At 45.3% G+C, this 14,312-nt stretch overlaps 1 protein-coding gene across 1 annotated transcript in view; it reads right to left on the bottom strand.

The window, feature by feature from the left end:
* Positions 1-781: 781 nt before the first annotated feature.
* Positions 782-14,312, bottom strand: part of CDH4 (cadherin 4) — a 453,649-nt gene continuing 440,118 nt past the window's right edge. The window contains exons 12-16 of the mRNA XM_084296942.1: positions 10,709-10,942; positions 9,416-9,649; positions 4,897-5,036; positions 2,829-2,993; positions 782-1,518 (exon numbers count right to left, since the gene is read on the bottom strand). Coding sequence (XP_084153068.1) covers positions 1,312-1,518; positions 2,829-2,993; positions 4,897-5,036; positions 9,416-9,649; positions 10,709-10,942 — 980 coding nt within the window. The 3' untranslated portion in view covers positions 782-1,311. The remainder of the gene's footprint in view (positions 1,519-2,828; positions 2,994-4,896; positions 5,037-9,415; positions 9,650-10,708; positions 10,943-14,312) is intronic.

Below are 14,312 nucleotides of genomic sequence, written 5' to 3'. Positions count from 1 at the left end.
CGAGCATATTAACCACAAGATACTTAACAGGCCCTCGTTGCACTTCTTCTCCAAAAAAAACATTTACTACAGATAGCAGCGCCTACCCATCGAATATAAAGGACACACATTAGCTGAGTTACATGATGCTGTTGAGCTTTGGCTACTGATGCTCCAAGGCATTAATGTCGTTCTAGGCTAGCTCCATACTTACGGATGGCAAAAGTGCTGAGCGCTGGCTTCTGCCCCTCGCGTGCCCCAGCCTGCAGTGGGGCAGTGATGCACGAGAGGCAAAAGACCATCGGCTTTGTGCCTACGGCACCACCGGAGATGTGGGACAGCACCACGTAACCCAGCCGGTATTTACACCACTCGTGGGAGCCAAAACACGCCGATAGCATAAAAACAAACAAATGGGCCTTTGGTCATTTCACGATTTACTTGTAGGGTTTAGGCAAGGGCTGTTGGAGAGTTCTGTGGCAATAACCAAAGGCTTTATCAATGCTATAGTTCTATGCAGCTACATTGAGTGTGACCAGGTTACAGCAGAGCCCCCTAGTCGGTATTTTGCATCTGATAACACTGAATTATATACAACATGATGACTAGTTCACCACCTGCTGAGGCTTAAAGATGGCTGTTAAGATTTCCACTCAAAACATCTCCCCCTCCCGCCCCCCATCCTCTCCACCCCAGAGTGAGTCACCCCCTTAAAAAAAAAAAAAAAAAAGGCAAAAAAGAAACAATCTCCACAGTTCCTTTTTGTTAACTCCTTCCCAGCTAGAACTGGCTTAGGGTCACAGGGAGTGCTGCCCAGGATGGTTGTATGTTTGTTTTCATCACTCCTGAGATTGAAGGGAATCTGATACATGCACCAAAAGGCACTTTCAAATATATATATATATATATTTTAAAAACAGTGCTTCTGTTCTAAGAAATTCAAGTTAAGACAGAGTGCCTTTCACTCTCTTTAGTCATAAAGCAGATAAACGAGCAATATCCCAGCTGACATTAAAAAAAAAAACCAAAAACAAAAACAAAAAAACCTGCAGCAGAGACAAGTGTTCATGCGAGACAGCTCAATATTCTAAAAAAAAAAAAAATTGAAAAGAAAAAGGAAAAAAAAATAAACCTCCTAAATCACCACTAAAAATAACAATACAGTCAGCAGGGGATATTAATTAAAAAAGCTGCCACATCTGTACAGTTCTTTGCTTCTGCATCGGCTCTTTCTGTTAACGTTGTCGTCTGTGGGTTTGTTTTTAATTGTTTGTATTTTCTTCTTCTTCTTCTCTCTCTTTTTTTTTTTTTTTTTAAATAAGTGAGGTCAGTTCAATCCTCCTCGCCTCCCCCGTACATGTCCGCCAGTTTCTTGAACCTGGGGCCCCAGTCGTTAAGGTAATCGTAGTCCTGGTCCCCGGAGCTGGAGGAGTTCAGGGAGCTGACGGAGCCGGCGGTGGAGCCGCTGCCCTCGTAGTCAAAGACCAGCAGGGAATCGTAGGGGGGGGCCGTGGGGTCGTTGTCCGCCGCACGCAGGCCCTTGGGGTGGCAAACAGATGGTGTTAGTGCCCATGTTTCATGGTGATGGTGCTGGGGAAGGGTGCTGGGAGGGTTGGGATGCCTGCAGCAAAGCTAAAGGAGGGTGGTTCCTGGGGATCCAAGCAAGTGGGGGCACAACGCGCGCCCTCTGCTCTGCATCCAGCAGAGATGTGGGGTGTGAAACACTGGGCAGGGGGTCCCGGGGGAGGCAGAAAAGCATTGCTGCTCCAGCTTGTGCTAAGCGAGTGTGGTGTGGGCAGCAGTCTGGGCCAGCACCAGAAATGGCCTTGGGATACGGAGAAAAAGAATTGCTTTGCTGCAGCCCAGCACCGGGAAAAGCCGCGTGGAATAGACCTGCAATAAAGAAACCTGGTCTGTGCTCACACGTCCAGAAACTCCAGCCTCAGTGTGGGGAGATGGAGTCCGTCTTACTGCAGCAAACAGCAGCCGGAGCATGCATGAGAGCGAGCCTCCAAGTGCATGTATGTGCATGACTGTGAGTGTGAAGGATGGGCGGAAACAAAGGAAGAAGGCATTTTAGGGAGGAAAATGAGAAAAAGCACAGCAGGAAATTGATATAATAATAGAAGTAAATCGCCACAACATTTATTTTTCTGACTTGCAGAATGGATGGTGGTTTTTGTCTCAGAGGAAATAATGCATTGATTGGCTTGCAACCACTCAATCACTCATTTTAAAACTAAAAATGAGGTGAGATGCTAAATTGATAGATATTTGTACAAGTAGATAAAGGAACAGTAATCTAAGGTAAAACAAAGAAACCCTCTCTGATCTGTGATGAATCTCTGTGCTCTGCAAACTCTTTGAGTTTGAGACCAAATAGAGAAGACACAGACTGGTGAAATAATTGCAAGTCCAGAGCCACAAAAGGCACTTCTGGCTTTAGGCAAACCATCCGGCTGTCCGGCCACATGGCAAGGAAATTCCTCCTCTGTCCCCATCCAGGCAGTGTATTTACTGACAGCAACTGCAACACTCAGAGCAATCAAAGGGAGAGCAGGGGCAGGTTATACTGCCTGGATGCTGAAAAGTGTGCTGTTTTTGATATCCACAAACCAGAAATCTCGGGGTTTTTGTTTGCACTTTGGCTTTTATAGGCTTGGAGCCTTTCTTAGACCAAGTCTTGCTTCCTTTGCTCATCGTAATCGTTCCCCGTGCTCTGATCAGACTTCTCGTGGGAGGAATAGCATCATTTGGTCCATAAAACAGCCAGGAAAATGTTACACAGCTGATGCTAGCTGGCTGCTCAAGCTTTTAAGATGTGACACAGGACACCCTTAAGAACATACCTCATTTATAAAGTCACCAATATCCCCGGGATGTGGGATTACTGGTCTTATAGGATACTGCGGTTCAGCACCAATAGGCCTCTCATCCACCCTTCTGACTCCAGGTGCCTTGTTCAGCACGTGATCCATGGTCTCTGGCTGCTGGAGCTGGCTTAAATCATAATCCTGTGACAAATGGAAAGGCACGAAGTGAAACCAAGGCTTTTCATTCAGATCACCTACGCTCCTGACATCGCATCAACATACAAAGAAGTTGAGGAGGCTAATCTTTTCTCAGCTCAAGTTCGATGCCAAATCTTGTTCCTGGGTATGTAGCACCTCCATCTAAATTACAGATGAACCTGACCTCTGAGTAGCTCATAAAATTGACTTCATAAGACTGTATCTTAAAACATAAGTTAAATCAAATATTTAAATACCTTTTGAATATTTAACACAGTGTCCAAATCTTTGGGATAAAAAATTAGCTTTGGTTTGCATGTGCCTAGATATGTGCATAAATTTTGGATGAAATACATAATATAATGTAAATACATGGTGTTGGTAGACATATTATTGCAATTACATTTGTACAGAAGTAAAAACATTAAAATGTGTACTGCATTTATGCATGTAGGCCTTTTAAAGTAATTATGTTCTTTCTGCTTGTGAAAAATCCCAGCAGAATAGGTTTCTATCAGGGAATGAGAACCAGGTAATATTCCATTAAAAATGTATTCATGTAGGTAATGGTGTTTTGCTGCTTTTCCTCTGCTGTTATTTTTAACGAATCCTTTCTAAAATATTTAAGCTTACAGTGTAGTTGCCTGAAACCAGATACTTCAGTGAGTTTGAATGTTTATAACAGTACTTTGTTCTACTGGTAAAACTGTTCTTGTGCTCAGATGGGGATGATTGAATCTCCAGGAGCAATATTTATAAATATCTTGTCAGTGACAAGAAAAAAGAAATGCTAATTGCAAGGATTTTTCTGTTGAATAAGAACTTTACAAATTTTGGGTGAAGTCCCTGCCTCGGATCCCTGTGGGGCTCTCACTGTGCTCCCTCTCTTGCTTTTGGGTGCTGGGGGACCTCCAGGGCAAGACGTGCTGTAGTGTCTTGGTCAGTGCCAGCCACTGACCTCAGGACTCCTGGACACCAGCCCTGACTACTACGTGGTCCATTTCAGCAAGAAAAAATGAAGCTGTGACATGATGCAGAGACATCATTTGCATGAACAAAATATTTGAGAGTGTCCTGGGCTCTTATGTTAGGTGGGAATAAAATAAAAAACCAGTGACCTAAACACAAGAGGCCAAACTTTGGAATTTTAGCCAAGGAAATACATCCTTAGCAGAGGGACAGCACATCCCCAGAGTGCAGGCCAGGGATGTCTACATGCCACATCAGCAGCGCTGTCTGTAAAAAGAAGCCGCCGCAGAAGAGCTGACGCGTTCGGGCAGACGTGGCTGAGGGCTCTGTCCCCCAGCAAAGCTTTGCCATTATAAGCTCTGTGGTGAGAAAGAAAATCCCCAAATGTATTTAGACATTTCTCACAAACCATGTCCAGAAATTAAAATAAATTAAAGGCACACCAGGGACAATTAAGAAAATACAGGGGAAGTCAAAAAAGCTTTATGCTCAAGCACACCAAGGCAGGTGCCTCCAGCCACAGGGCTGGGACGGGCGGTAGCCAGTAGTTGGTTTTCCTGAGATCTCTGAAGAGGTATGGGAAAATACATGCCGTTAATGACCAAAACAGCAGAAATATTGCTTGAACATGAGTGTCTGTGGATTGATTTATAACCCCTCCCCAGGAAGCTGGGCTGGGGATAGCAAAATCCATGTGGTACCATGCTCCTGGCATGGTCCTGCTTACACAGGAGCATGTTCCAGAAACATGGTGAAAGCCCTAGACCTAGGGTGGCTCTCATCAATGCCCATGCCACACTGGGGAAGCCAATAAGGCTGCCCGGGCATAAACAAGAGGGGATACAGTCCTTTGCAAATACACTAGTGAAAACGATGTGGTTTCTGCCTTTTTTTGAGAGTAGAGATTGCACAGTTACTCTGGCCAAGACCTTCTCACCTGATCTTCTTCTCCACCTCCCTCTTCATCATACTTCAGGATGTTGTCTCTCACGTCATCCTCGGGGTCGATCAGGAGCTGCTTGGTGTGGCGCTCCTTCTCCCGGCGTTTCATCCACACCACGAAGAGCAGCACCATGGCTGTAAGAGTGAAGGAGCTGGGTGAGCCAGGATGTCCCAGGCTGCATGGGTCAGAGCGTGGTGGCACCTCCTAACACCTCGCCTGTGCTCTTCTGCTGTGGAAGAGGCTGGCTGCTAGTTGAGAGGCACGTCCCCTGGGTTTATGCAGCCACCAGGTGAGGGAATAAATACCTGTCTTGGAGTAGCAGCCCCATTTCATGAAGACAAAGCATACACTAATGTTAAAGGCTAATGATGTTTTGAATAATTTCCCATGCAAGAATCCTCTGCACATGTCAGTGTGTGCTGAACAAATGTTGAATGAACTGCATATGTTGCAACTTACAGTAGATTGCACACCACGATGAGTTTGGGGAAGAAACTTCACTGACTGCTAGTAAGAGGAAAAAAATGTTATCCTCTTGCATGTTCTAATTTATAAGGAAGAGATCAGTGAGAGCTGTAAATGCTGTGACAGGCCTCCTCCAAACAGTTCTTTAAGCTCCATCACGAATGCTGATTGAGCTGATGTTTATCAGAAGTAAAACACACAATCAAAGGAAAAGAAAACGGCAAGTGTGAAAACAGCAGCTTTCTGAAGACATTTGATCTAAATCCTGAGTTTTCTACAAGAAGCATAAAATAAAAACAAAGGAAAGAGAGTTGCAGAGCTGCTGAGAAGCAAACAGGGACAGGCAAATGAACAGCACCTTTGCACTAGTGGTGGTCTTTCCAGCATGCACACTGATGTCAGCTCGGGTTGTAAGCCCTGGCCTTGGCAGTCATCCTGCTGAGCTGTCTGTAGTTTGCTAAGGAAGACTGATTTGGGGAGACTGGGTAATGCTGGGTTGTGTAATTTGATTTATACTCGCTCATATTCTTCTTTGGTCAGTGAGGGTGGCTTTCTAAACTTCTAAAATCATATTAGCCAGGCATGAGCATATGCATTTTACCATCGACTTGCAAAGCAGATCTAAGATCACGGGAAACCCTTTCAGCTTTGCAGAAGGGAGAGCAAATCTGGTTATCACACAGCAAACCTCTTCAGCCATCAGCATTTGCATGCCAGGCCCTGGCTAATCTCTCAGTACAGTAACAGAGAGAAATGAACACTTGCATTTTGAGAAAGTTTTCTCAGCTTTAACAGCTTTACCCAAAGGGAGCTGGCTCCGTGCTCCATAACCACCTTCTTCAGATGGCCACAGCCCACAGGCTGTGGGCTCCATAAGACCTCCTCTATGTAAGTTGCTTTGGGAACTTTATATTCCACTAATGCAAAGCAACCAGACCTTGTCTTCTCCAAGAACTTATTGAGTTGCTAGCTTTCATCCTCATCCTCAGTAGCTGTGAGAAATGCAACAAAAACTGCAGCTACACCTCCTGGTGTCTGCTTTCCCCTCTGTTCCCCATGTGAGCTGTGGTGCTTGAAATCAGCAGGAGAAGGGAGAGACAGACAGACAGTGTAGCTGGGAATGGGTGGCTTGGCTTTATCTCACCAGGGTTAACCTCAACCATGCCAAATCAATGCTGCCAACACAAGGAAACCCAAGTAGGATGGAAGATCCCAGACCATCACTGTGCTGTTAGCTGCATGAGGAGAACAAGCAGCTGCTGTTTCCCACCATCCCCTATTTTATTTCCCCTTGCCTCCTCCTGGAGCACGTAGGGCAAGCAGAGAGGAGCAGCTCGAGGCCTCCTGGACCGTGGGGGCTCAGGCGGGCAGCCCAGCTGGCAGCCCCCACCACAGGGGGAGGTGGTTTAGGTGGATCTGAGTTTTTCCTCCCAGCACCAAAGCGTTTATACCCGACAGGAATTCACTGAAGAGAGCAGAAGAGGACTGGACAGCTAATTACCGCCATTGTGTGCCAACTGGCTGCCATCCTTGCCTGCTAGCTAACAGAATTGTTTTCAGATAGTTCAGCATTTCTTTAATGCTTATCCTAGATCTATTCAGGAGACAAAAAAGAAAAAGGGAAGAAAATGTAACTCTTATCTGCAATATAAAACCTCAGCTATTTAGCAGACTACTGAAGTCCTTTTCTCGTCTTTCCTTTTCAAGTCTCTCACAACAAGATACCTGCCTAGTCCACAAAGACAATATTATAATGGTTACCAGTTTTTTTTTTCCCTTTATTTTTTTCAAATGCTACTTTTTCATGCACTTGTGGAAAAAACTGTGCCATTAACGCCTTTACAGCTACCTTGAAAAAAACCAAGACCTTCAAAGTGTCAATAGCGGATGTAGTGCACTCTCCTTCCTTTTATTCACTCTGCAGAATGGGAAGTGCTATTACTGCTGTTAGACCCATTTTCACTCTGCATGTAGTTTTTCTTGAAATCTATTGTCTTCACCCTTCACAATTTTTTATTGCATTGCTCTTCTCCTAAATGTGTTATTCGTGCAGCTAATACATCAGGTATTAGGAAGAAGAAAAAACCTTTGAGCAAAGGTAAAGGCAGAAACTTCCTTCACCTGAGCAACCTCAGATCTGTCCCCTTGCTGCTCCTTTCTTTTAAAGCCATCAAACTTTGACCTGCTGACTCTAAAATGGACAAATAGCACAAAAAAAAGTCCTATCTGCCTTTTTGCAGGCTTTTGTTCAGAGGTCACGATATAAAATAGATACAAAGGCGGCAAAACACTAGAAGGATGTAGCTGAAAAACTCCGTTCATCGCAAATTACATTTTTCATCACTGATACAGTGCTTTGCAGCTCTTGAAGATAAAAAAAAAAAAAGTCAATTAGAATTACAATGAATGTAAAAATAAGCTTTTGTAATAAAACCCGTAATTTAAAAAGGGATAATGTATCTGCGAATGAAAAGAGGGATCTCTTAAATCAAACGTCCTTCAGCTGATGTTAATTTCAGTCAATAGGATTTTCAACTGCTTAAATCATATTTTAGGACTGGATTTAAGCAAGGGAAGCAAAAAGAAGTCCTGTGTTTTATCGTCTCTGGGACCTGTGGTGCAAACTTTTCCCGTGCCCTCATTCTTAAAGTTAGGAACTGATCTTCCATGGGGTGGTGAAGCCTGCAGAGCATCAGTGCATAGGCACATAAGCATGCCTGCAAGCCCTGCTGTAGAAAACGTGTTGGGAACTGATGAAAGCCACTCCTTTTTCAAGGTGTGCAATTGCAGGTGCCCACATTCACAACAAACGTGCATGGTGAAGGGGACAGCCTCAAACATTTCGCTGCTGGGACCCCACATCCAAGAAAGGGCAGAAAGCGTGCATCAGAGCTGTGCACAGGGATGTCTGCACCTGCTTGGATGGGCTGGACGAGGAGTTGGGGGGCTGCACAGCCACAGGCACCAGCTTTGCTGCTCCCTCTCCAGACTGGTAGGGTAAATCAATTATATGACTGTGTATTCCATCGCTGGCCCAGGAGGATGGATGTTTGCCCAGAGATGACCCATTCTCTTAATGTACCATATCGTATCTGCATTAGGTGACATTTGTAGCATACGTTGCTCTGTCTGTTCTCTGTTTAAACACATTGGGGGTAAAAATTAAATGTGATTTAACACCATAACTCCCATTAGCTTTAATGGGAGTCCCATGGTTTCATCCTGTGTTTCTTGATGAATATTTACCTCATTGTTCATTTCAGAGCTCATTTTTATCTATCCCTACTGTGCCAACTCCTGCTTGAAGTTATAATGATATCATTTTTATTTTTAAATGTGCGCACACATGGTTATTGGCAATGCTCATGAAAGCCCGGGACTAATAGCATTGCTGGGCAATCGGGAGGGCTGTGCCTCTGCCTTGGCTGACAGCACCCCCAGCCCTTGAGCTCTCCCTACAAACCAGGAAGATCCTTCCTCTGCAAACACTAACCATCCACCTTGATTCTCCAATCCCTCACAATTTTACAAGCAATAGGAATAACTACCATTTTTTTTTTTCCCTTTGCATTGAACAACTGGAAAATCACAGCTGTGCACTGGCTCTGGCAGGGACCAGCTGGACTCCCATAAGTGGTGCATCTGGAACTGGGAACCAGCAAATCCACAGTCACAGTGCCCCGAGGCAGTGGGGCATTCTGCCACAGGACTGGGGACAAGTCATTCAACTTTTTTTCTGCAGAACGGGGAGAATCGTATCACACTCACTACCTACAGGATGTTGTCAGATGCAATGAATGTTTGTAAAGTTCCTGGAAGTCCTAGAAAGAGAAGTCTGGCACACGCAGTCCATGGTCCAGCTCTCGCTTTGCTGACACTGCACTGAAGGAGGTTGGAATGCAGATAAATGAATCCTCACCCGCAGCACAAAGCTCACAGCTCTGCCCTTTTCATGGAGCTTGTGAAAAATACAGCATATAATGGGACCAAGGGGAACAGGACGGGAAATGTGACACCTCCCAGCAGCGTCACCCCCTGCGGCACTTACTTAGTAAAATAATGATGCAGATCAGGATGGCAATGATGGCTCCCGTGCCCAGTCCTGCGGCAGCTACTGCCCCGATGGTGGTGCAGTCGCCGTTCTCATCGCACGGGCACACCTTCACTTTGATCACGGACGTGTTGTACAGGGGAGGGTTTCCTGAGTCTGTCACGATGATCGGCACGTCGTACACACCGGCTTCCAGGTACATGATTCGTAAGCTGAGCTGGGCGTAATCTCCTGGAGAAACCAAGACAGGCAGATGGATGGCAGACACTGGCAGAGCCCTTCAGCCGTACTCATGCGGGCAGCACTCCTCTGTCGGAGCAGGCTATGGAGTCCAGAAGAAGAGGCTGCCAATACCACACTTGGGCCCCAATGCTCAGTCAGCAGTCAGCCTGTGCTTTGTAAACTAAAGCGTGTCTCCGTCACCACGCTAACATACCTTGGTGCCATTTGCAAACCCCATTGCATGCATTTAAAATGGGAGGAAATGCCAAAAATGAAGCACAAATGGTGGTCCCCTGGTCTGGGCTGCACCTGGCCTCTCTGCAGGCTCTCTGCTTGCCCACCCTCCCTCCCTGGGGCTTTAGGGAAGCCCAAAACCCATCGAGGACATGCTCAGCCATGTAATCCTCCTTGTGTTCCTTCCCATTGTTGCACCAGAGCTGGGGGCTCAGCCCCAAACCACGAGGGCACAAGGCTGGCAGAAGGTGCCAGACCTCGTCGAGAGGGAGCAGCTTTGAAGACAAAACCAGCCCGAGGCTCCAGGATGTTTTCAATCCTCTGCTGAAACTACCAATCAGAGAAGCAATTAGGGCCAATTGTGGTTGCATGCTGCAATATAAAAATCCTTCACATACTGGTAATCTTCACACTTACCTAGCCCTCCTGGTTCCATGGTAAATTAAAAGGCTGCCTTTATGCAATTATGGTCAGAGAAATGAACATTGATCCTGATTGTGGCTTATGACAATTACACTGGAACATAAGGAAGACTGATAATAGCTTTTTTCCCCTTGGCCATTATGGATGATTTATACTCTGTTCAGTACTGATAACCGTTCATAATTATGAACTGCATTAAAAAAAGCCAAGTGCCAAGGCTCTTAGAGTTATGCTGCAGGTCTGATACAAATCATTTCTGATTAACTATCTTGTCTATAATGTCAGCTATAATGTGCTTTAAAAAATAAAAATCAGATAAAAAAAGCAGGAAAGTTTGGAAGTTTGAAACCACACGTGGCCTCATTAGCAAATCAGAGTCCAAATGTCCTCAGGATTGCCTGCCCCATTTACCATTCAGCCGTGTTATGGTCCAGTTCTTCCTCACCGCAGATGGCACACTTGGCAGCTCGAAGACAAAGGGCCCAACGTTTGGATCGATGTCAGCATCTGCGGCTGTTATGTTGATGACATTCAGGTTCGGCTTTTCACAGATCTGTGCCTCCTTTGGCAGGAGCTCAGGAGCATTATCGTTGATGTCGATTAGGTAGATCTGCAGCGTGCCAGTGCCGCTGGCTGGGGGTATACCTGAGTGGGAGAGGCAGAGCTGAACAAGGACCGATGACCATCACCTGGGAAGCAGTGGGTACAACACCACCACGGGCCAGCCCCCTCTCTGCCTTCCAATTTTGATAAATCAGGATTTTTCTCCCTCCCTCCTTGGACCTTACTAGGGACATGCTGCACTTTCATGGTCCCTTGCTTTAAGAGGCATTACTAAAACTTCCCCAAGCCTCCTAATGGTGCTGTTTTTTTCTCCAGCAGAACATGGATGTTCAGCTCTGCAGATTTGTAGCCTACAGCAATGTCTTTAGTCAAATTCTAAAAATACAAGGAGGTGACGCCAGACTGTTAGTGTAAATTTTGGTAACTGTTGCTCTGAAGAGGAAAAAAACATCTGAAAAAATAGCTAAAAGGAGGAAGAAGAGGGCTTGAAAGAAAAAAATAAATGGTGTAATCCTTTAGTCAACATTCACTGTGGCACTGGCTAGCCAGTTTGTAGATTAGCAGACTACTACACTGCTTCAAAGAAAGTCCAGCTCTATGGCCCATCTCACAGTAAGTCCTAGCTTTAGTGAAAGGTCCTTGCTCAAAGCCTACAGAGTGAGCCAACCATCACCAAACATGTTGGGCTGCTACTAATCCATGGCAGCAACAGTACGTCCCAATATAGGGTTCTTCTGTGATTCTGTGATTCTACATTTGTCCCAACCACCGGGGATGCTACAGCACAACAGTTTTGGTCCTCCAATCTCTTGCTGGTGAAGAGCCACATTTAGCTGACTGGTGACCAGTTACCCAAAGTAAGGCCCTCCCTGGCATGAAAGAAGAGCCTTTCCAGAAATGGTGTGGTATTTTTAAATTTTCTCCCCATGCATACATCCAGCAGCTCTGCTCAGGCTTGCCCACTGCCTCCCTTTCCAGGCAGCTTTCCTTCAGCAATTCTTTTTTAAGTTTGTATTTTTAACTCTGGCTCTTCTTCCCAGTGCTGGATACAAAGCTATACAAACCATCCCCTCGCTAGACTTTCAAACATTGCTTCTGCATCCATGGGCTTTCCTGCCTATATTCCTCTCCTTTCTGCTTCCTTTTTTTAAGGGAGCCTTGAAAACTCTGAAGGAGCCCTGGAAATCCTTCTTTCATGATTCCTACATTAGCTCTTCACTCATTGATCTCACCCTTTCATCTTGTAAGCACTGGGTAGGTCTCCCTCTAAAACAATGTCTTTGATCAGCCTTGAAAGTTTCTGGAGAGACAGACAGCTCACCAGGATACCGGGGCTGAACAAGAAAAGAGACTTCTGGGACCAAGAAAAGTGATTGCGCTATTTTCATGTTGCCTAGAGTATCTTCTGGGATGAATGCAAGGCCCCCACACATCCACAGCTTCTGAGATAGGTTGAAAGCAAACTAGCAGTCCTGAGAAACTCTAACTTGCATGTGGCTGAAATACCCTGCAATCTCTTCACACACAAATGCAGTTTTGTGTGAGTATCTGTGTATCGCTGTGCTCAGGTTCTGGGTATTTCCTGAGTGCAATTCTGGGCCAGGCTCAGGAAAAATAAAAATTAAAAAAAAGCAAAGTTTTGATGTCCAATTATTGCAAACCAAGTAACATTTTGTATAATTTCAGCTGTTATGTGGAGAGAGCAAGGGTGTGGACAGAGCAGGTACTGATGTATTACAAGGGATCCTTGGACTTTATGCCTAAGAGATGTAAACTAGCACAGTGCTACTGGCTTCAGTGGAGAAATTGGTTCATTGCCTGGAATTAAGATTGAAATAGTAATGAGAATATATATTATTTTTTTTTAAAAAGGGAACATACCACTCCTACTTCTACACTTAACTGCTGTATTCCAGGGAGTATTTGGCTAAACTGCTTATCACACACTGAAAATAGCAAAAAGAACTTGAGGAAACAAGATGCTTCTGCTGCAAGAAAGAAAGAAAAATCCCCACCAAAACACCCAAACCAAAGCCTTTCTTTGATGAGTACATGGTGCCGGAGAAGCTGGAACTTGGGAGAGATGTGAGAGTCTATTAGTCTAGATGAAACTTTTGCTGTTATCCTAAGCACTCCAGACAGAATTTTAAATAAGGTGTTGCTTTATGTGCATTTTAACAGTTGCAATATACCAGTAATAGATTAATTTTTCAGAATAAGAGATTTATGTAGGTCCTCACTTTCTGAGCTGCTGAATGATGGATGTGGAGCTGCTGATATTGAGATGCATCAGCACCAAATCCAGGGAAAGGGGTTAACTCCACATCCCCTTGTACTAAATGCTCTGGCTTTGCAAGGTCAGATGCTGAGTTTTAATTTGATGGGTTCAAGCTCTACCACTGCTTTTGTGTATAGCCTCAGCCAACTCATTTGATCCATTTTGCCCTGGGAATCTCGCAGACAAACGCTGCCAGAACTCATGGGGCTATTTTGGGTTTCACTGCCCCAGCTGCCTTCACAGGGAAGAAGGTTAGGATGGGCCCACACCAGCCCTACCACTGATGGCACCAAGGTGGAGTAAAATTTGCTGCTTGGTACTGCTGCTTAGCACCCAAACTCTTCTATGACTTTGCCTTGCCCCTGTGACTCAGTATGCAATTAAGTTGGAAAATCCGAACCAACAAAGATTTTGTTAGCCCTGAAAGCATCCCCATATCTACTTATAGCAGACACAGCATCCACCAGCCTGAGGGATGGCAACAGCTAACACAGAAACCAGCCTGAAGCACCTACAGGGTATGAACAACACACTTAGGTGCCCACAGCCAAGCCTAGACTTAATTCTGTTGCTGAAGCATAACTCAGGTTCGGTTTGAGCACCCAGCACCCTGAGGGGAAAGGCGAGGGTGGGAGAGGGGGAAGAAAGCCTTCTGCTTGCCCAGGGAAGCTGCTGCAGCAGCAATGGACTGCTTGCCCTCGAGTGAGGCCAGCACTGAGGTTCACAGTGCTAATTTGGCCAAAAGTGCTGTGTGATCTTTAATGAGTAGAGAAGATCAAGCCTTAACTTCTCTGTGAGAAGATCTGTATTGGTCTCAGTGACTTTGATAATAAAGTACACCAGCATCCAGATGCTCTGATGATGGCTGGACATTTCAGAAATGGTAACAGACAGAGAGAGACTAGCACTGATGACAGACAGACACCTTTCATGAAAGCCATAGCAGTTCAATGGATTGGCTTATTTTTAATACCCTCCTGCCATCCCCTGCAATTATTTCTGGTTTCCCAGTGGAAGGCTTCCTGAATGCTCTGATCAGTGCCTTTGGGACGATTACCAGGACCAGTGTGTTCAACAGCCCTTGGAGATCACATCCCTTTGATATTTTTTTAAGTTCAGGCTACACCACTACACTGAACTCCCCAAATCGATTTTCCATTTGCCCTCCCTTTC

This window comes from Netta rufina, assembly GCF_964035555.1.
Source record: "Netta rufina genome assembly, chromosome: 16".
Classification (NCBI taxonomy): domain Eukaryota; kingdom Metazoa; phylum Chordata; class Aves; order Anseriformes; family Anatidae; genus Netta; species Netta rufina.
The sequence above is the reverse complement of the archived record's forward strand: the minus strand, read 5'-3'. Positions and strand labels throughout refer to the sequence as shown.